Source organism: Vombatus ursinus, unplaced genomic scaffold, assembly GCF_900497805.2.
Source record: "Vombatus ursinus unplaced genomic scaffold, bare-nosed wombat genome assembly UNPS02014959.1, whole genome shotgun sequence".
NCBI classification, from domain to species: domain Eukaryota; kingdom Metazoa; phylum Chordata; class Mammalia; order Diprotodontia; family Vombatidae; genus Vombatus; species Vombatus ursinus.
The window spans coordinates 9,807,974-9,831,929 of record NW_020954737.1 but is presented as its reverse complement, the minus strand read 5'-3'; the positions used below and the strand labels follow the sequence as shown (position 1 = coordinate 9,831,929).

At 35.9% G+C, this 23,956-nt stretch overlaps 1 protein-coding gene across 2 annotated transcripts in view; it reads left to right on the top strand.

Annotated features, from left to right (window-relative positions):
- The window catches only part of RYK (receptor-like tyrosine kinase), a 108,222-nt gene extending 84,975 nt beyond the window's left edge, over positions 1-23,247 (top strand). For both annotated transcript variants that reach the window (XM_027845300.1, XM_027845299.1), the window contains exons 14-15: positions 16,340-16,476; positions 20,317-23,247. In XM_027845300.1, the coding sequence (XP_027701101.1) occupies positions 16,340-16,476; positions 20,317-20,428 (249 nt within the window). In that variant the 3' untranslated portion in view covers positions 20,429-23,247. The remainder of the gene's footprint in view (positions 1-16,339; positions 16,477-20,316) is intronic.
- Positions 23,248-23,956: the final 709 nt, after the last annotated feature.

Genomic DNA, 23,956 nt, shown 5'->3' with positions numbered 1-23,956 from the left:
GCTCGATTCCCTAACTACTTATCTCAAAGAATGTTTAAGACTTTCCATCATTTAGGTGATAGTTAAGATAGTCACTCATATAATTATTGTGCATTTGCCCTTTAACAAAAAATAATAGCTGTTTGCCTATCTTTGCATAATTAAAATGGTCATATTAACATATGCATAATTATTATTGAAAAGGCTTAGAAAATATTCCATTTGAAGGTTAATGTATTCTTTAGAATTATGGGACACTTACACATAAATGTTAGGTATTTAGGAACTGGTCTACTCTTGTGAAGCCTGTAGTTTCTGTACATTAGGAAGGCTAATCTGGAAGTTCGCAGATAATGAATTGTTCAGTGTTACTATGGTTTTATTGGACTTTAACTTCCATTATCAGACATATTGTGTTACAGTATTTAAGCCTTTTAAAGGAAACTCTTCCACTAATGGTAGTTGATTTGTCAGTAGGGAAGGGTAATCTTAATTCTCACATTCATCTGTATCTTTGGCATTTGACTGAAAAACATTTAAAACTGGCGCCATAAATTTTTTTAGTTGAGTAATTTGATAAGTATGTTGCTAAAAGGGATACCGAGCTACTCTTGGTTCTTGGCTTCATTTTTACTTATCTCCTAAATATGAATATTACCTAAGGTTAGGGCTTGATAGCTTGTTCTTCTCTTCTATAGGATGGCCCTTGGGGGTTTCATTTATCTACTTCTGGATCTGTACCTTCAACCCTAACTTGAACTGCAGTGAATTATCTCTAATTGCCTGCTAGATATCACCACTGTCACTTCAAATTCAACATGTCCAAATTGAAAGGAAACATATTTCCTCCACAGCTGGTTGCCCTCTGAACTTGCCCATTTTTCTCAGTTATTCAAACCTGAAAACTTATTTGTCTTTGATTCCATCCAGCCAGTCACCAAGTCATATCAGTTCTTTCTAAGGAATGTCTCTTGAGTCCATTCCTTCCTTCCTAGTCTTGTTGTAATTCACCTGATGCCAGTCCAGACTCTCATTATCATAAAGCTCAGTGATTATAATGGTCACGAAGTTGGTCTTTTAACTTCCAGTCCCTCCCTCCCTCTTTATTCCATCTTATATTACCATATAGATCTTTATAAAGTTCCACATTGCACATAATAGCTAACATTTTTATAGCGCTGTAAACTTTGCAGTATACCATACATGAATGATCCTTACTTGATAAAATGCCATACAGTGCTTGAAAATCCTCAATGATTTCTCATCTACAAAGAAAGTTTGAACTCCTTAGTGTGGAGTTAATGGCACTTCATAGTCTATATACCTGTGTCCCTATGTACCTTTTCAGCCTTACCACTTCTTACATGCCGTTATACAAATGCTCTCAATTAAGCTGGTATTCTTATTTGCTTATAGTGTTGTCCCTGCCTGGAATACCTTTTTCCTTTCTCAATGCTTGTCCTGCCTTTAAGACAGAGCAATAATGATAATAATAATAGCCAATGTTTAGATAGCCCTTTAAGGTGTGCAAAGTGTTCCACCTGTTATTTCATTAGATGCTCACAGTAACCCTGTGAGATAGATATTATTATTATGCCCATTTTTCACATGAAGAAATTGAGGCTTAGAGAGGTTAAGTGACTTGCCCAGGATCAAACAATAATTGGCTGAGGCAAGATGTGACCTCAGGTCTTTTCAGCTTTTCCAGTTTACAAAAGAATTGTAGAATGTCATGTGTACCATTAGCATATGTTACCTAGTATTCTTGTTTATCTTTTTAATGTATAGGTCCCCCTCCTCACTTTGCTTTGCCAGCACATACCCCAAGGTGTGGTGTAGGGGACTAAAATCAATTTGTTTTGGTAATGATGATTTTGCTTGACACTATTCATAACAGCTCCAGTAGTGATTCAGAAACTCAAAGAAATAAAATTACCTTTAACTCCTCCTTGTCCTTAAAGTTCTACACTCTTCCTTTCTAAAGCCCACCCCCCCCTTCCCTCATACATAATTTTGTTAGTCCCTGCATTTTACCAGTTCTTTGTGAGGAATGATTCTTAGATTCAACCTTCTCACCCTATGTCCATAGTCACCACCTCATTCAAATCCTGGAAAACTTGTGCTTAGATCCCAATAGTCCTGGTGTCCTTGACATTCCATTCTTCTCTGCATATCTCTAACAGATTAATTGTCTAAAATGACATTTTTATCGGCTATTAGGCTCAAAAACTAACAGTGATTCCTTCTTTCCTAAATCTAGGCATCTCCTTTTGATATCACATGTCTTCATTTTGATAAAACTTTTTCTCTTTCCAGCCTCATCTCTCACCATTTCCTAATGAAAGCAACTTGTTTTTTGTCAGGTTTATCTCTTTATCATCCTTGTTATAGGATATACCATTCTTAATTTTTTTTTTTTGCTTTGTGGTGAGGCAGTTGGGGTTAAGTGAGGATATATCATTCTTAATGAATGACTCCACGTCTTTGTTCATCGAACTTTTCTCTCTTTGCCAATTTAAATGTTATACTTTTTTCTTTTTCCCCAAAGCCTAACTCAAGGTGCACCTTTTTGAAGCTTTCCCTGACTAATCAAAGCTTGTGGTTTCTGCTAGTTGGAATTTCTTCAACACTTCAGTAAGCAATGTACTTTACTCTTATTTATTGAACAAATAATAACTGCTTGCCTATAACACGCACGACACAGTATATAATTAAGGGGAGCATTCAGGGAAAGATAAAATATAGCTCTTGCTCTCAGGGAGCTGATAGAGAGATGGACACATACAAATATTTCTTAAACAAATCAGTACCTTCAGCCAGGTACAAGCGAAATAATGTGAGTTCAGAGGATGAAAGACTTACTTGCAGTTGAAAGAGCTTTGTGGGAGGAGGTGGCATTTAAGCTGAGCCTTAGGTGGAACTAGGAGAAAGAACAGTCTAGGTAGAAGAAATGACATGAGCAAAGACATTTCGTGCAGGATGTGTTTGGTGAATAGTCAGTGTCAGTTTTAGTAAGGGGGCCTATGTAGGGGAGTGGTGGGACATAAGGCTAGAAGGGTTAGGGGCAGGTCGTGAAGTACATGAAGCTGTTCTTGAGGAGTCTGGGTTTTCTCCAGTGGGGACCAGGTAAACATTGAAGGCTTTTGAGCAAGAGAATGTCAAGATTATGACTTTAGAAATTTTGATTTTGCAAATGTTATCTAGTTTTTCAGACTTATTTCATATTACTCATTATCACACACTCTATATTACAGCAAAACTGGCCTGTTTGCTGTTCCCAGAACTCAAAACATTCCATCTCCCACCTCCATCCCTTTCCGTAGCCTGTACCTCATACCTGGAATGCACTTTTGCCTCATAGACTCCTTAACTTCCTTCCTTTTCCTATTAGAACCTTTCTTGATTTGTCTAATTGTTAGTGCTTTTATCTGCCTCGCATTATATATGTATTTGTAACTTCTTGTGGTTCCTGGTGGAGTCAATCAGTCAGCAAACATTAAGCATCTACTATGTGCCAAGTTCAGTGCTAAGGGCTGAGGATACAAAAAGAGGCAAAAGACAGTCCCTGCTCTCAAGGAGCTTATAATATAATGGGGGAAGCAACGTGCAAACAAATATATGCAAAGCAAGCCAAATACGTGATAGGAAATAATTTAAAAAGGGAAGACACTGGAATTAATAGGGTTTGGGGAAGGCTTCCCATAGAAGATGGGATTTTAATTGGTGAAGCCAGAGAGGTCGGTAATCAAGACCAAGTAGGGAGAATGTTTTAGACATTATGAGAACAACCAAAGGAAATGGCCAGGGCCGAGAGATGGAGTATCTTATTCATGGAACAACCAGAAGGCCAGTGTCACTGAATCATAGAATACATATTGGAGAGTAAGGTGTAAGTAGACTGGACAGGTAGCCCCTTTGGATTTCACCTTCTAACCAGTTTTCAGCCAACCTAAGTGTAATATCAATTCCATCTTGTCCATTGCAAGAAAAACTTTGTCAAATATTCAAATATTTTGTAAAGGATAAATGAGGTTGGTCTACGATGACCTGTTTTTGACCATGGTGAGACTTGATGATCACTGCTTCCGTTTCTGGATCTTCACTAACTAGCCCTTTCCTAATTTTTTCTAGAATTTTACTAGGAATTGAAGTCACATTTACTGGCCTATAGTTTGCAGATTCTGTTCTCTTCCTTTTTTGAATATTGAGATAATATTTGCCCTTCTCTATTCCCTTGACACTTCTCTCACTTGCTACTGTTTTTCATAGATTACTGAAATTGTTTTAACCATCACAGCTGCCTGTTCTTTCAGCAACCTGGGAGGTGTAGTTCATTCAGGCTTGATGAACTGAACTTATCAAGAGTAGCTAGGTGTTCTCTTTCTATGACCTTGTCTTGGGCATCATCTTCCTATTTTTAGCTGTTATTTTTATTCTGTCCTTTCTAGACCAAAGATTATTTTCCATGGCAGAGAAAACAGGAACAGCCTAGAATCAAGCAGTTGTGTCATCCATTCTTAACAACAGTTTTATATCCCTTGAGGCATCTAGGTGGTACAGTGGATAATACACTGGGCCTGGAGTCAAGAAGACCTAAATTCAAGACCTTTATTAACTCTATGACCCTGGGCAAGTCAGTTAGCTTCTGTTTGCCTCAGTTTCCTCAACTACAAAATGGGAATAATAGCACCTACCTCCTAGGGTTGTTGAGAGGATCAAATGAGATATTTGTAGAGAGCTTAGCAGAGTGTCTGGCACATAATAGGTGCTGTATAAATGCTTATTCCTTTCTCCCTTTCCCTTGTTCGAGCCTACTCTTTTTCTGAAATTTAACTATAAAATAATAAATTTCTGTTGTCATTACCTTTCTTGACCAATTCCAGCTGATTCTAAATGTTAGTGTTTGTGAAACTATTTTGACAGGATTGTTCCATGCTGTTCATAGTACCTATGCTTTTAAATTCATCCTCCATCATTGGCCCTTGCTTCCATATTCTCTGTATTTCTTTTAAAAACATAAGCTGGTTAATTCCTTGTGAATCCATATCAAGTCATCTTAATCTTAGTACTTTCCCTCTGAAACTAGTACTGTAGTGTTCACAGAGTACTTTAAATATCATCTCATTCTATCCTCACAACAACCACATTGTGAGCTAAGTGCATTTATTGTCCCCATTTTACAAGTGAAGAAACTGAGTCTGAGAGACTGAGTGATTTACCCAGGGTCACACAGGTAATAAGTGTCTTGAGTCAGGATTTGAACTGAGGTTTTCCTGACTCCAAATCTAGCACAGATTCCAAATCTGTATCTACTGTGCCACAAAGTTCTTGTTAATTCCTCTACCATTTGAAGGATGAATTATCATTAAGGCAAGTAAAAAGTTATTAGCTAATCTGATCATTCAGCAAGTGTCCAGATTATTGACACTACTATGTCTTTTCTCTTTGCCAGACTTGTTATTTGTTTCCCAAATTTCTCACCCATTTCCTCTTTGTATCCAGATGATTTGTACTTTATGCCAGTGATGATAATGATTTTGTTTCCACCTTTGTTAACTTTCACCCAAAGACTCTACACTTTGCTTTTCCAGTCTTGTTCCTGGATTTCCTCACATTAATATATCTTCTTAAGATGCAGTGGTGCTCTGCCTCTTCCACTCTACCACACTACATTTCATTTCTTTTGAATAAGTCAGATCCTTGCAGAGTATTCCAGTCATGGCTCCCATTCCACCAAGTCTCAGTGATATTCCTACAGTGACAAAATTGCTTCCTTGCATTAGGATCTATAGTCCACTTTGCTTATTACCTGCACTTTTTTTGTGTCCAGACATTGGAAGTTATGAATTTATTTCTGTCTCCTTTAACACTTGGGCATGTCTCTTTCCTCCCACATTGTAGCTTCTCTCTGTGGTTAAAATACATTGGGAGTTTTCTACCTCAACCTTTCTTTTGCACTTTAATGACTTTTTTTATTTAAGTTTGCCACCTTCTCAAGGAGGCTTGTCCTAATTCCCCCAGCTGTTATTACACTTCCCACAGCATTGTATATTTTGTGTATGTCCTGTATTCATATCTGTGAATGTGTCATATTAGAATTTAAGCTTCTTGAAAACAAAGACTCTCATTCTTATATTTGTTTTCCCAGCACCTAGGACAGTGTCTGGCTCATAGTAGGTGCTTGTCAAAGAATGAAGACGTATTTGAGCATAGATAACATTTACTTAACCATGGCAAGAAAACCAAAACATCACTTGATATATGCAGATTGTCTCATAGTTCCCCATACTATAGCCATGGTTTTTGGAAGCAGAATTCACTTACTCACTTTTAAGATCTTTTTAGTCTAGTTGCCAGTCCAGTTATCCTACTGACATTGCTCTCTCCAAGATATCCATTGACCTCTTCCTTACTAAATCTGATGTTCTTTTTCAGTCCTTTAATCATTCTCCTGAATTTAACACGGTTGGCCATGCCCCCTTCTTGGGCATGAGCTCTTTGTATGATTCCTGTGATACTCTTCCTCCTGGTCCTACTTCTCACTGTTTCATCACTCCTTGGTTCTTTTCTTGCTCTGTAAGTGTGGATATTCTCTTAGGCTCTATCTTAGGCTGCCTGCTCTTTATCTGATCCATCCCTTGGTTGTCTCCTGTTTCTGTGTGTTCAATGATCATTTTGTTGCACCTCCCCCACATCCCCGTCTCTGTCTCTCTCTCCTATTCTCTCACTGTCTTTCTGTCTCTCTCTCTCCTATTCTCTCTGTCTGTCTCTCTCCTATTCTCTCTGTCTGTTTCTCTATTCTCTCTGTGTCTCTTATATTTTCTCTCTCTCTCTCTCTCTCTCTCTCTCGCTCTCTCTGATATTCTCTATCTCTCTCTGTCTCTCTCTCCCATTCTCTCTCTGTCTGTCTCGTATTCTCTCTCTGTCTCCTATTCTCTCCCGTCCCCTGTCTCTCTCTCTGTGTTACATACACACACACACACACACACACACACACACACACACACACGCATACCTTCCTTAAGTTCTAATGTCTTTCTTGAACTCCAGCTCTACATTTCCAACTCCTTGCTTGCACATCTATCCATTCCACCAGCACTTCACATTCAGGATGTCTAAGATTGAACTCATCATTTTCCCCTCAAAGAAGATCTGCCCTTATTTTAGAAAAGGCCAGGGCACTGTGCTATGCCTCAGGACCAAGAAAGAAACATCCAAATAATTCCTGGCCTCAAGGAGCTTATGTTCTAGTGGGGGATTCAAGCACATGAACAGAAAGTTCCCTCCTTCTATTTATGGCACCACCATCCTCCTAATTACCCAGTTATGAAAACTTCCAATTAGATTTGATTTCTTCCCTCTCTCTCCACCACATTCAAAAATAACAAGAGGATGGATAGAGAAAAAAGCTAGAGCCTCCATTTGGGGAACATTTATTTGAACCTTGGCTAAATTTTTTCTCCAGGCTCTTCAGGGCCTCATTTAGGTACCACTTCTTCATAAAGTGTTCTGATTTCCCTCTTCCCTTTATTACCCCCAGCTGAAACTAATTTCTTCCTACTTTTGCTTCTTATAGCAGCTTGTATAGACCCCCTACTTTGCCAGTTTAAAATTATTTGTCTCATTTATATTTATATGTTTCTTATTACTAACATTAGGTTGTAAGCTCCTTGAAGGCAGGGATTATGTGACTTTTTGTTTTCTGAACTCTTTATATCCCAGTAACTACTTTTATCACTTTGTATCACAATGTCTTGTGCATATCAGAATTAAGATCAAGGGAAGCCAATGTCTTCCCTCAACAAACTGGAAAAACTTCATGGACACACAGGAAAAGGGACCACTATGTGAATTCTCACTTCAAAATTGAGACTCTACTAGTTTTGAGTTGCAATTTGGAAGATGAGTGAGAGTGTCATTGAAATGACCAGAAGAAAGAGTGAGCTTGAGCAGATCTGTCTAAAACTAATCTGAGATGTTAAGTTGGAATATAAAATTAAACACAGAAATAAAATAGAAAAGTGATAGTTTATATATCATTTTCATTGAATTGTATAGCTTGGAGTCACTTAGAAGTTATAGATCATGATTATTTGATGTCTTAATTCTATAGGCAGATAAAAATTAGAATAGTAGTCTGTAGTAAATATACAGAAATTCTTTTAGCTAACAAGGAAGAAAGGCCTGCAGACTGAAGACAGATCTAAGATGCAAGCTCTATGGTACAGATATAAACTTTTGAGATAGCAGTTTTTGTTTCTGGAATCCAAAAATCAAACAGCACACCTAATAATAGTCCATTTTTATTTCTTCTTACTATATGGTTTAATATTTATGTATATCTTAAGTGAACCCAGTCCGTTAGCATATTCATGTTATTTCTTGACCTCTGTATGTGTATTACTATTAAAAACATTAAATTGGGAGCCAGAAGATAAAAGTCCTGGCTCCCCGCTTTACAAGGTATAAAAACACGGGGAAGTTACTTCTTAGAACCTGTTTTCTTACCTATCAAATTGAAATAATAACTGTTCTGACTATATTACAAGTGTTATGGATCAAATGGGATAATGTTTGTGAATATGCTAGAAATATAAGATGGTGATACTATCATAATTTGAGTGGATATCACCAGTCAGTGCTTTATGAGCAAATGAAAATATTTTTGGCCTTTTTTAGATTTGTCATTAACTTTTATTTGGCCCTCTCTAATCTTAAGCTGACTAGACTACTTTAGCCACCAGGCAATTTCTTCTCTGCTATTCTCCAAACTCCTCTCCACTACCTTCAAGATATGTATTCTTCATTCTAATAATTAGTGATGCAGCATGAAAATTTGATTTTTTGTACCTATCCTGATGTTAAATTGAGTTACAACCAAAATACAATATTTTTTTGTTTTGTTTTGTTTTTGCTTTTTGGTGAGGCAATCATGGTTAAGTGACTTGCCCAGGGTCACACAGCTAGTAAGTGTCAAGTGTCTGAGGTCGGATTTGAACTCAAGTTCTCCTGACTCCAAAGCCAGAGCTGTATCCACTGCGCCTCCTAGCTGTCCTCAAAATACAATATTTGGACACAGGGTTTGACATTTTAAAATTTTAATATCAATGTCTCTATTTCTCTTGGTGTTTTTTTGTTTGTTTTTTTTTCTTTTTTTTTGTGTGAGGCAATTGGGGTTAAGTGACCTGCCCAGGGTCACACAGTTAGCGAGTGTTAGTCTCTTGGTGTTTTTATAGTACTTTTTTCTACTTTTTGAAATTTTTAAAGAGTCTGTGACCTCTTGGACACCCTACTCCAGCTTGCTCTAGAGATGTTAGACTCTAGAACTGGGGATAGACTTTGTCCCAGAGTTCACTAGTTTAGTGAAGTCTTCTTGAACTTACCTTTGGAGGCTTCTGGGAAGAGGAGGCTGGAATATCAGCCATCTTGAGCTACTAGGAACAATAGCAGGCGAGGTTGAGTGGTGTGTCCATTTTAGATGCCTGCTGTTCCCCTGTGCTCTCTCTGTAAAATTAGTAGGCTGTTGTGGCGAGAGAATTGTGGGGCACCAGAGTGGTGGCTGAAAGTGAGAACTGGTAAGAATGCATGGCCCAAGACTGGGTAAGTCCCTAAGTGCCCCTAAGCAGGGTTCTATAATAATTTATGCGTATGTGTGTACGTATGTATTTATGTATTTGTATATATAACATATATGCATGTATATAGATGTAAATATATACCCACATACACACGTGTTTGCACACACACGTACACACACACACCCTTTAGGCTAAGCCCTCGAGGTGAACTTAAGCCCAGGCAACACCAGCCTCCCCTAGAGTGCTTATACTCCATGGGACAATTCTATTATGAGTGAGGTTCCTATCTGTTTCTTAGGCACTGGAGCTTTTCTTCACCTCTTTAATGTGGAACACCCATTCTTGCTACACTGTTAAAAACAAAACCATACAAAACTACGTGATTATAGGTACACAAAAAGCCTTTGGCAAAGTACAACAGTCATTTATGAGGAGGAGAGACTCCTCCCTAGAAAGTTTTGGAATAGAGGGGCCATTAAAAAGCAATACACATATACACTCACATTATATGTGATTGAGGAACACTAGAAGCAGTGAAATAAGAAAAAGAAAGTAAAGGTGAAAACATGGGCAAAGACTATCCCTATTTGCCGATGTGATGGTTTACTTAGAAATCCTTAAAGAGTAAGAAGATAAATTGAGACAACTTCAGTAAAGAGCAGGATGCAGAATAAACACACAAAAAGCAACAGTGCTTCTATATAACAATACAAGATCTAAAAAGCAATTACAAGTCTCATTCAAAATGACTACCAAAAGCATAAGCTATCTAGGTGACAGTCTTCCAAGATACCTGAGATTTTAAAGATTGAATTTAAAATACTCTAGACAACAAAATAATGGCCTACATGTTTGAAATATTCAGTGCTCCTGGCTTGACATACTAATATAATAAAATTGATGCTACCAAAATTAATTTACAGATTAAATACTAAGACAGTCATGGTCCTGAGGAGATGCTTTATAGAGCTAGACAAATTAATAACATCTATTTAGAGGAATACATGTTTTACAATCTGAAAGAAAATAAGGAAAAGAAATGGAAATGAAAGGAGAAATAGAACTTCTAGACTTCATATATTTTAAAGCAGCAGTTAATCAAGACTATTTGATAGTATGTTAAAAAACAGGAAAATTGCATCAGTATAACAAACTAAATATGAAAGAATCAGAAACATTTTAATTCAGTAACCTAGCTTTCAGTAAAATGGTGCATATGAGTAACTTGGGTAAGTACTTCCTGTTTGACAAGAACTTCTGGGAAAACTGGAAAGCAGTTTGGCCAAAATTAGGTTTAAACTAATAGCTTACATCATATATGACAATAATCTGAAAATGTTTACCTGGCCTGCATATTCAAGGTCACACCATGGAAACTTTAGAAGAATATCAGTGCAGGTGCCTTTTATATTATGACTAGGGTGAGAACTCTTAACCAAACAAGGAACTGAGCCAGTCACAGAAGTTAAAATAAATAATGCCTGTTACTTGAAGTTGAAAAGCTTTTACATGAACAAAATCAATGAATTAGGATAAGAAGGGAAGCTATCAACTGGGGAAAAAAATCTTTGCATTAGATAGCTCTGATAAAGGCCTGATATCCAAGCTGTATATGAAACGTGTAGGACCAAGATCTGTTCCCCAATAAACAGTCAGAAAATATATAGTTCTTGAAAGAATTTCAAACTGTTAATAACCATATGAATACTGTCCAGATAACTAATAACAAGTACATTCAAATCAAAAGAATTCTGAAGTTTCATCTCACACCCAGCAAACTGACCAAGATAACAAAATGGGGAAGGAAATAAGCATTTAGTGAATGCCTACTATGTACCAGGTACTGTGCTAATAATTTTACAAATATTTATCTCATTTAATCCTCACAACAACCCTGAAGGGTAAGTGATATTATGATCCTCATTTTATAGTTGAGGAAACTTAGAGGCAGATAGAGGTTAAGTGACTTGCTCAGGGTTACACAGGTAGGAAGTGTCTGTGACCATATTTGAACTTGTCTTCCTGACTCCAGGCAAGGCGCTGTGTCCCTAGCTGCCTCAGTATTGGAATATTCAGCATTGAAGAGGTTATGGAAAGACAGACACACTATTATATTGTTCTTGGTGTTGTTGAATTGGTCCAAACATTCTAGAAAACAATTTTGAATTATACTAAGAAAGTAAATGAAATGTCCATGCTTTCTGATCTAGCGATCTCACTGTTACCTATAATACCCTGAGTATGTCAAAAATTGAAAAAACCCCATATATGCCAAAATATTTATAACAGCTCTTTTCACAGTAGCAAAGAACTGGAGGGGGGTTGGAATGGTGCATGTCTATCAAATGGGAAATGGTTAAATAAATTGCTGCCCTCATGCATCTTACCATCTAGTAGAGTGGTGAAATACATATACAAATAGGTATAAGAAAAAATAATACAAGTTCAATATAGAGTTAGGGTATTATGTGTGTCTTGAGAAGGGAAAGATTTACCAATTAGGCAAGGATTCTGAGAAGGCATCGTGGAGTAGGCAGCATTTGAGATGACCTTTAAAGGACTAGAAGGATTTGGGTAGACATGAAGGAGAATGGGATGGGGAAAACATTAAAAAGAATATTTGACATGTTTGAGGAACTGAAAGAAGTCCAATTTGACTAGAATGTGGGACATCAGGATAGTAGTAGTATGAGATCAGTCTGGAAAGGTAGAGGAGCATCAGATTGTAAGGACTTTGAATGCCACACTAAGGAATTTTAATATTATCTGACAGATAATTCTCACCCTGCTGCTATTTATTTTCTCTGTGACCTTGGGCGAGACATTGAACCTCTCTAGGCTTCTCATCTGTAAAATAAGGGGCTTGGATTAAATTTAGGGTCCTTTTCATCTCTTAAATCTTATGATCTTAGAGTAGAGAGCCATTGAAAAGTTTTGAGCAGGAGTGATGTGACCAGATTTGTGCACAATAATAGCTGATACTGTATATAGAGCTTTATGCTTTATAGAGGCCTTTACATACACTGCTTCATGCAGCATTTTATTATTCTATTTTATAGAGAAGATTAATCTGACAGTCATGTGAAGAAGCAATTAGAGGGCAGAGATAGGAAGATTAGAAGGTTGGTTTATGTTGTTATTACATAGTCTTCATTTCATAGGTGCACAAAAATGTTTTATAAAAACCGTAGAGAAATCCAAGAAAGTATGTGTGGGTCAAAAAAGCATTATCATATATCCTTGGTTGCTGTTTTCATAAATTTGAACTGTATTTTTCTTTATCCTTGTTTAGTATAATTTCCATAGTTGGCAAGTCTTGAATATGGGGAGTCTTAAATCCCTGTTTACATTCAGTTTTTAATTCTATTTTCTGAAATGCGTGAGATTATTGCATACAATCAACTAAGTGAAGTAAGTAACTTGAATTTTCCAAGAGGACTACTTCTATCAATATAGTCTTTAAATTTAGCTTTTCCACTGAGCAAAAGTAATTATTGAGGACCAGTAATAATAACCCAAACATGTATAGCAGTTTAACTACTATCTTCCACCACTTGGTGACTCATAATGTGGAGTAATCCAGGGATCTAAAAGGACTATCCTAGCAGAACGAACTCTGACAGGTCCTTTCTATTAAGTTTTAGAATAGCTACAGTCTCTGTTGATAGAGGGAATGTCCAAACTGACAAATTTACAGACCTTTTCATTATTGAAGTGAAGTAAGTTCAATTTCTATCAGATGTTTATAGCATTAACTCTACTTTCTCAATTGACTGAGTTCTTTGAAAATCACCATGTAATTGCTTTGTAATGATATTTTAAATCATCTTTATTTTTAAGTCTTTAATAAAGATTGTCAGTCACTTAATGTAAAGAAGTTACAGTTTCTTTTCAGTAGTGAATAATGTAGCAACTTTTGGGAACACTGGAAACTTGGGCTATGTAGGTTTAGAAATCTTACTGTCACGCAGGTAGCAAATGATATAGCTTTGATTTGGACCCAGATTGGGGATGTACTGCAAAGATTTTACCTGGCACTCTAGGGCGAAAAATAAATGCATAACTGCTTTACAGTTTAATCTTCATTATTAACATTTCCTCATTTGCTTTCTTAAGTATGGACAATCAAATAATGATAAAATACAACAAACTTTGAGGTGTAGATGTAGTTCTTAGAGGAATGATCACTTATGTTCACAAAAGAGAAAAAAAGGATTAGTGAATTGACCATCCAATTAAAACAAACAAATAAAAAAAACAGACAACTAGAAAACCAATAATTAGTCCCAGAACAAACAACAAAGAGATTTTGAAAATTAGGTAAATAAAGAGAAACTGGATAAAGAAACAAAATTGAAAGTAAAAAACAACATTTTGTAAGTGCAATTAGAAAGCAAGACTGTGAATTTATGCATTTCCAGGCATTCATAGAGGATGAAAGGGATTAAAAAATCATGATTCCTGGTAGATAAGGCCTAATTTGTAAGACATGAGATGCCAAATCAATTTGGCCCAAGAATAGGCCTGGCCTTCTCATTGTATTGGGGCAGTTAAGTGGCACAATGGATATACATATATGTGTGTATGTGTGTGGGCGTGCATGCAGCTAGTTAGTGCATTGTAAAGAGTGCCTGGCGTCAGAAAGACTCATCTTTGTGAGTTCAAATTGACCTCAGACATTCACTAGCTGTATGACCCTAGGCAAGTCACTTAACTTTGTTTGCTTCAGTTTCCTCATCTATAAAATGAGCTGGAGGAGGAAATGGCAAATCACTTCAGTGTCTTTGCCAAGAAAACCCCCAGTGGGGTCATGAAGAGTTGAAAAATGACTCAGAGAATTTCATTGTATCATTTGCCCTTTTAGTTTTGATTAATCTGGTTCATAATAGCTAGCATTTATAGAACGCTTTTAAGATTTGCAAAGTACTTTGTATAAAGTATACACACAAGTGCATATGTGTATGTATATATCTGTATATATGTCAAATAAGAGTTGAGTGGTTCATCCTTCTTACTAACATCCATTATCATTATATCAACATTCTGAGCAGCAGGGACCCCATAGTTCTTTTGTTTGTTTGTTTTTAAGGGCAACAAATGTATGTTTACATAGTCAGCATATTTCCTCCAAATAGTCTAAGTTAATGAGCTCTTATAGTAGCAATGATTTCTTAATAATGTATACTGACTATATATGTGGCAAAGGTCTTAATGCAAGGAAAATCTTAGGGAAAAACAATTCAGATTTATTCCCAAGATAAACATTCAAAGTAAGATACTCCTATAAGTCCTGTCACCTTAAGGCATATAAATACTTGTATTCAAATGAAATATTTCACATCTATGTAGCATTTTTTAGTTGATAAAAACACTTCTTTACAACTCTGTGAGGTAGGTAGTGTAAATATTTCCATTTTACTAATGAAGAAACTGAGGATCAGAGGGTTTTTGATTTGGCCACCAGGACACAGCTAGTGAGTATTGGAGTCAAGTCTCAAAGCCACGTCTTAGAACTGGACCTCCAGTGCTTTTTCCATTACATCACAATGCATTTGTTAAACACAACGTTTTTATTTCTTCTAACCCAGGAAAATAAAATTTTTTGACCAAACAAGGGATAGAGAGCATTAAAGAAAAAATAAACAATTTCATCCACATACAATTTTGAAAAACTTTTGCACAGACAAGATCACTGCAGCTAAGATAAGAAACTGTCAGATGGAGAAAAAAAATCTTTGAATCAGATATCTCTTCTTAATGTGACTAATATCTAAAATACACAGTGGGAATTACCACCTTGTTATGTGGCTAAAAGGATATGAACAGTTTTCAGAAGAATTGTAAACCATCATCAGTATGAAACATTTCTCCAATCACAGCAAAAGAAATGGAAATAACTGAAGTTTCATCTTATATCCAGCAAACTGACAAAAATGACCGGAAAAAAAATAGTTAATTTTGGAGGGAATGTGCATATCACAAGGAATGTGTATACCAGCCCTCCCAGTGGGCCTGTGCAGCCTTCTGAAAAAAGACTTTGGAATTACACAAGAAGAGTCACTAAACTTCATACACTTTGACATCCCACTAATAGGCAGGTACGACACAGAGGTTAGAGACAAAAGAAAGGCTCCATATATGATATCAAAATATTCATAGCTATTTTTTGTGGTATCAAAAAACTAGGAATGGTAGATTCCCATGGATTGGAGATTGGCTAAACTCATTTGGCATATGAAATGGAATAATGGAATATTATTGTAAAAAATTACAAATATACGATATTCAGAGAACCATGTGGAGATTTGCATGAACTTACGCAGTTAAGTAACCAGTAGAACAATATACATAATGATTGCAGTAATGTAGATGAACACTAAAAGCCAAACTGAGTAACTGTAATGATCAATTGTGGCCTCAGAAAAGAGATGAAGAAACACCTTCCTCTCAGCGTGAAAACGGGGGCAGAAGAGAAGCAGGACACAACTGTAGATGCAGAATATTGCATGTCCTGTCAGATATGAATACTTTGATTTGCTTAACCATTTTTCTTTGTTACAATGGCCTGAAGATAGGTAGGGTATATTCAGAAGTGACTCATGTAAAAAAATATGCATTAATAAAACTTATTCAGAAGAAAAAGAAATTGGTTTGAAAAATGATAAATGATACATATTTTATTCAACAGTTAAATTGATTTTTAATAAGTTACCATTAGTAAAATATTGCCAGATGTCACTATTTTTGAAAAAATGTACTTTTTTTGTTTCTTTTCTCTTCAGTGGGCATTTGGAGTAACACTATGGGAACTAATGACTCTGGGCCAGACCCCTTATGTGGATATTGACCCCTTTGAGATGGCTGCTTATCTAAAAGATGGCTACCGAATAGCTCAACCAATCAACTGCCCTGATGAATTGTAAGTTTCAGCATATTGGAAGAAATAAAAGTTCAATCTTATTTCATTGACTAATAAATATTTGTTATGAAATAGAAAATCTTGATCAGAATTTTCCTATTTAGTGGGAAAACTTCTGCCATGTAAATTATTTTTTCATAGTGAATTGGAGATTTTAAGAAACCATGGTGCCTTTCAGATGACTGGATTAAAGGCTAGAACAAATCCATTTATTTCTTAATGTACCTGATTTTAGCCCGAGAGAATAATTTATACAAAGTATCTGACTAAATAGATGTGTATTATTCCGTTTATAGTAATAGCTATACATTATTTGAAGGACATTCCTAAAGATTTCAATCAAAAGTAATTACATATTAAGTATAGATAGACATATACATATAAAATTTATTTCATACTTAATGGATTTTAAAAAATACTTGTATATCTGAACTCACTGTGTCCCAGTCATGTGGATATAATATGGTTTACAAGCTCCTTGAGAATAAGGATTGTTTCACTCTTCATTTGTATTGCTAGCATAATGCCTGGCTCATTGTTGGAATTTAGTAAATACTTGATTAATTGAATGATCTGAAGGTTTTAAGCACATGAGTTAATAGAGTTGTTCAATCGTTAGCATTTTAATTTTGTGAAGAAAATTAACCATAAATTTGGGGAACATAATGCCTATGGCATTGTTGTCTCACAAAGGACCCAGCTTAAATATGAATTTGTGATCTCAGCTCACCCTTTTAAAAAATGTCTTCACATTTAAGTGGGGCAGCCTAGGTAGTGCAGTGGATAGAGTGCCAGACCTGGAGTCAAGAAGACCTGAGTTCAAATTTGGCCTTAGATACTAGTTACGTGGCCCTGGGCAAGTCACTGTACCCTGTTTTCCTCAATTTCCTCATCTGTAACATGATCTGGAGAAGGAAATGGCAAACCACTCCAGTATTTCCAGTAGTTCCTTTTAGCCCACTTTCTGTAATCTTGGGTTTAAATCTTGGCTCTTACATGTTGTGATCCAAGATTCAGTTTCTTAATTTTTATTGATGGGTTAGCCTAGATGACATCCTGTAATTCTATTCTGCTAACTTGCCTCAGTGGACTAATGCAAATCAGAATAAGCAGAACCAAGCGAAAATATCTAGCATGATGTAAATTGAAAGATTACTACAAGGAATTTAAATTCTTATTAATTGGATAACTAATAAAGAACCCAAAGAATAGATAATAAAATATCTTCCCTCAAAGTTGAGAAACCACTTTGAAAGAATGTCATTGTGAATGTGTTGTCTGATGCATTCACTATGTTGAATATTTTTGCTTGATTTGTTTTTCTATGTCACAAGAGGGGGGAGAGTTCAACCTAGAAGTAATATAAAGACAGAAGGCATCACTAAAATGTATCTTTTTTAAAATAATCATGAGTGTTTTTTTAAAAAATCAGTTCAGTACATATAGCCATTGATATGCCAAACACTTCATTTTATCTGTTGTTTGAATTTCCTGCCCTACTAGTTCTTTTAAATTAGTAAAATTGACTCCTTTAAAAATTTTCTTCCTCTCACTGTCCATACTCATCTTTTTTTTTTTTAATGCTCCTAAGGTGTCCTCTTTTTTTTTCAATAATTAATTATTTTTAGTTTTCAACATTCAGTTCCATAAGATTTTGAGTTTTAAATTTTCTCCCCTTCTCTCTCCTCTCCCCCTCCCCAAGACGGCATGCAATCTGATATAGGCTCTACTTACACATTCATATTAAGTATATTTTCCCTTTAGTCATGATGTAAAGAAGAATTAGAACTGATGGGAGGAACCACAAGAATGAAGCAATAAAAACAACAAAAGAAAAGGAGGGCAAATAGTATGCTTCCATCAGACTCCATAGTTCATTCTCTGGATGTGGATAGTATTTTTCATCCTGAGTCTTTTGGAGTTGTCTTAGATCCTTGCCCTGCTGAGAATAGCTAAGTCTATCAAAGTCAGTCATTGCACATTGTGGTTGTTACTGAGTACAACGTTCTCCTGGTTCTGCTTATTTCACTCAGCATCAGTTCATATAAGTCTTTCCAGGTTTTTCTGAGGTCTGCCTGCTCATCAATTCTTATAGCACAATAATATTCCATTACATACCATTACATACCACAACTTGTTCAGCCATTCCCCAATTGATGGGCATCCTCTCAATTTCCAATTTTTTGCCACCATAGAAAGAGCTGCTATAAATATTTTTGTACATGTGGGTTGTTTTCCCATTTTTATGATCTCTTTGGGATGTAGACATAGAAGTGGTATTGATGAGTCAAAGGGTATGCACATTTTTATAGCCCTTTGGGCATAGTTCCAGATTGCTCTCCAAAATGGTTGGATCATTTCACAACTCTACCAACAGTGCATCAGTGTTCCAATTTTCCCACATATTCTCCAACATTTATCATTTTCTTGTTTCGTCATGTTGGCCAATCTGATAGGTGTGATGTGGTACCTCAGAGTTGTTTTGATTTGCATTTCTCTAATCAATAGTGATTTAGAGCATTTTTTTCATATGACTATAGGTGGCTTTAATTTCTTCATCTGAAAACTGCCTGTTTATATCTTTGACCATTTATCAATTGCGAAATGACTTGTATTCTTATAAGTTTGACTCAGTTCTCTATATATTTTAGAAACAAAGCCTTTGTCAGAGACATTGGTTGTAAAAATTCTTTCCCAGTTTTCTGCTTCTCTCCTAATCTTGGTTCCATTGGCTTTGTTTGTGCAAAAACTTTTCAATTTAATGTAATCAAAATTATCTATTTTGTATTTCGTAATGTTCTCTATCTCTTGTTTGGTCATGAATTCTTCTGTTCTCCATAGATCTGATAGGTAAACTATTCCTTACTCTCCTAGTTTGCTTATTGTATCAGTCTTTATATCTAAATCATGTACCCATTTGGACTTTATCTTGGTATAGGGTGTAAGATATTGGTCAATGCCCACTTTCTGCCATACTCTTTCCAGTTTTCCCAGCAGTTTTTGTTAAGTAGTGATTTCTTCTCCCAGAAGCTGGAGTCTTTGGGTTTATCTAACAGTAGATTACTATAGTCATTGACAACTGTCTTGTATGCACACCTAACCTATTCCACTGATCCACCACTCTATTTCTTAGCCAGTACCAAGTAGTTTTGATGATTGCTGCTTTATAATACAGTTTAAGATCTGGAATGGCTAGGCCACCTTCCCTTGCATTTCTTTTCATTAGTTCCCTTCATATTCTGGACTTTTGTTCTTCCTGATGAATTTTGTTATTGTTTTTTCTAGCTCTACTTAATATGAATGTGTAAGTAGAGCCTATATCCAATTGCATGCCGTCTTGGGGAGGGGGAGGAGAGAGAAGGGGAGAAAATTTAAAACTCAGAATCTTACGGAAGTGAATGTTGAAAATTAAAAATAATTAATTATTAAAAAAAAAAGAGGATACCTTAGGAGCATTAAAAAAAAAGATGAGTATGGACAGTGAGAGGAAGAAAATTTTTAAAGGAGTCAATTTTACTAATGTAAAAGAACTAGTAGGTCAGGAAATTCAAACAGCAGATAAAATGAAGTGTTTGGCATATTCTAGTTTCTAGTAGCTCTAATAGTGAAATGATCAAAAAGAGCAAAAAAAAGTTTTTTCAGAGAAATCAATTAACTTAGAGATAATGAACAGCTAAATTGTCACCTAACCTCTAGTATATTTTTAAAAATTAATCGATTGTTGCCTTTTTATTAAGAACAAGATTCATTCCCATTTTACTTTGTCTTTTTCCAGTAATAATTTTTTTGCAATTAATTTTTGCCAATAATTTTTTCTTTTCCTCTTTGTCCCTCTTATAGATTTGCTGTGATGGCCTGTTGCTGGGCTCTAGACCCTGAGGAAAGACCCAAATTCCAGCAGCTTGTGCAGTGCCTCACTGAATTTCATGCAGCTCTTGGAGCCTATGTTTGAATCCTCTGGCATAAATTCCACAGTGGAGCACCAGTGATTCACTTTGGACTCAGTTATTAACACTACATGTATAAGCAACGCCAATGGAAGAAGATACTTCTTCTAAAACACTGTGCCTTAGAATGCTTTAGTAGCCTGAAGGTTTTTTAAACAGACATCTTGATAATGTTGAGTATTTTCTAGATATCACTTTTTTCTAAGTTGAACTGAGAGAATTTTTCCAAAAATTTTTTATAAAAATAGAACTGCAATGGACTTGAGGTGTAGGATGGATGGATGAGCATTCTTTAAAAAAGAAAAAAAAAACACCTAAAACCCATGTTTTTAAAAAAGTTTAAACTCAAATGTTTGGAATAGCTATTTTCATATTGTTTTTATTTTGACTTCATCAGAATAATAGTAAATGATTCAATGTAATTTTTAAATTGTATTTCCATCAATAACTTTGACAACACTTCTTCAAGATGAAATATTTCTGTTCAGAAAAAAAGGAGTAATTTAAAAGTAATGCATTCTTGTTTACCTTGCTTATACTTGGTAAAGTAAAATTGAAGATAGGTAAACAGAAAAGCTTGAACTGAATTTCTTTAAAATATTTTAATGCCTTCAGATAGGCACAAGAGAAGCCCTTGCGTGGAAAATTTTCATCCTGAATTTCTGTGTGGCTAATCTTTCTATTGAAAGATGTCTTTCTTTTTTTTTAATTTCAATTTTTTTTTTCAGAGCAGGAGCTAAGGTAATTATTGCTTGAAATGGGCTTAAATCAGCTTTGTAGATGGCCATGTGCCTGGGACCAGTAATTATTTCTGTCAGGCCAGTAGTAAACAATGTTGATTTTATTTATTTTGCTATCTGAATACTGCAGATAGTAAGGTCCGTAAAAGCTAATCACATTTCCACATCTGGTAAACTCTCCTATGGCACCTGGTATAGTGCTGTGCACAGAGTTGGTGCTCAAATAATTGTGGGCAACATTGTAGGCTGGTAAATTTCATGTTCATCTTCAAGGCTGGGTTAAGTATATAATTTTGTTTCTTGAAACACTTGAAAAATTAAAGAATTTGTTTTATAGTGTAATATTATCGAAACTCTCATCATGGTGAACGTGGTCTATATTTCCCCATCTTTTATTACTATGCTTGACCCCAGTTTTAGAGGTATTTGGACATTAAAAAGTTAGAAAAATACTTCACTGTGGTTACTCCTTCCACCAATGCAGATTTCAACCCTTCCATAAATTAGTAGATGATTTCAAAAGTTGCTGTGACCAAAGTTTAGAAATACATTTGTTTTATTCTATATGAATGTTAAATCTAGAACCCAAAGCCTCAATAAATCCTGAAGAAATCTGTCTTTCAACACTACTAAATCACTTCTAATCAAAAAATTATTCATACCCTTTACCAGTTTACTTATTGTTATGAGCTGATACACATCTAGACATTTCCTAGCTAAATAATTAAGGGATGTGTACACATATGTGGTCATTTGATTGGCCTAAGCACATAATGAATGTGACTGGCTGTGCATTCATTAATTTCATTGTCATTTTTGTCTTTTAAAAAACAAGTACGTCATACACAAACTGGTGTTTTCATTACCCCACCCCGCTTCAGTTATCAGTTTCTAAACATTTCCTTATATGTAGTTGAAGGCAGCTGTCATATTGATCTATGTATACTAAATAGGGAGAGGTAGAGACAGCCAGATGATTTGTATGCCATGGCTTGACGATTCTTAAAGGGACATGTCCTTTAAAAAAGTGTCTATGGTTATAGACCACATCCCTAACCTGGTCCAATCATATGGCAAATGCTTGCTCAGTATGACAAAGGGAGTCAGGTGTAAGAATGTGGAAAGATTGTCACCAGACCCAGGACCACATCTGGATCAGCAGCTTAATAACATATCTTATTGTTAATGATTCCATTAAGATCATCTTTATATACAAAGCACATTTATGAGTAAAGCATGCAAGCCCCTGAATGGTTAATTTTGTTCATCTCTGTTCTTAAACAATTGATAAATTATGCTCTTATTCTAATTAAAATTTTCGTACTTGGCCACACCATGTTTTCTTTGTAGGCATGGTCTGGTCTAAGTCTAGTATCCCATTCAGGATATGATTAAATCATGAATAAGAAACAATGCATTCAGCAGCCCTGTGAAGGCAAAGTAGTCCAGAAGTGTTCTGCAAGCTACTAGATCAGATTGGGTCTTATCCTTAATTTTTGATTTTAAGGAATTTTATTTTAAATCACAAGTTAAATGCTATTATAATACAATACATGAGACATCTGTTTTCCATTATGTGGCTAGAAATCATATTTTCAGTTTATAGGAGCTTCAGAGAAAACAGTTGACACATAGTTATTCAACAACTAAATTTAACAAATATTAAATGTTTTCTATGCAAAGCATTACGTCCACTCTGGGAGATAACTATATAAAAAATATGCCACGTTCCCTTGAAGTAGGGATAGGATACTAAGATAAAATATAGCAAAGTTCTAGCCTTCATTACAGTGTAATTGGGAGAATGAGATTTGTTTAAGGCAGACTGTGAAAAATGCAAGGGAAAGGTCCAAAAAGCATTATAGGAAGTTTGAGGGACAAAGCACCTCCTCCCAGAGACATCAGGAAAGGTTTTGTGTAGAAGGCAGCAGCTGAGTTGGCTGTTGAAGCCAGGGAGGGATTTCATCTATGAGAGGTTGGGAGGTGGGGATAACAATTCTATTGTGAGTCAACTAATGAAATGTTCTGAACCAGTGGGGACATGACCTGTGCATATATAACTTTACTCAACTTTTTGTCTTCAATTCTGGTGTCTCTGTGTTTTGTTTTAATAGCTAGCATTCATAGACTTAACTCATTTGAAATTTACCACAGCCTTGAGGTGGGTGTTATTATTATCCCTGTTTCACAGATAGAAAAGTTGAGGTACAGAGAAGTTGAATGACTTACCCAGGGTCACTCAGTTCATAAGTATCTGAGACAAGATTCAGACTGCTCAGGTCTTCCTCACTCCAGTCTCTAGGCTCTATCCTCTATACCACCTTGCTACCTTGGGAGTTTATGTCGTTTTTTTTTGGCAGAGCTCTTATGTTTGAGGTAGGGAGAAAAGCTTAAGAAGTATCTACTCCTTTTCTGCCTCTCTGGTAGTTCTTTTGTAGAACATGACTTAGATGGTCATGGATGGGCACTAGAGTATATATCCCATGAACCAACTAGCATTTGTTAAGCACCTACTGTGTGCCAGGCACTGTGGGAGGTGCTGAGATTACAAAGACAAAAAATAAAGCAGTCCCTTCCCGCAGGAAGCTCTGTTGGAGAAAACAGTCACAAAATGGATATGAAGTCAAAACTGGGTAATTGCTCATGGGCAAAGAAGTGACTTGTTCAGGTCCACCTGTGCTTTAACAATATTCCCTTCAGCAGCCATGTGAGAGTTAGGGCAGCTAGACACTGAGGAAGCATCTGTCTAAGCAAGAAGGGATGAAGGCTTGAATTGGGTCTTGACCATGTTAG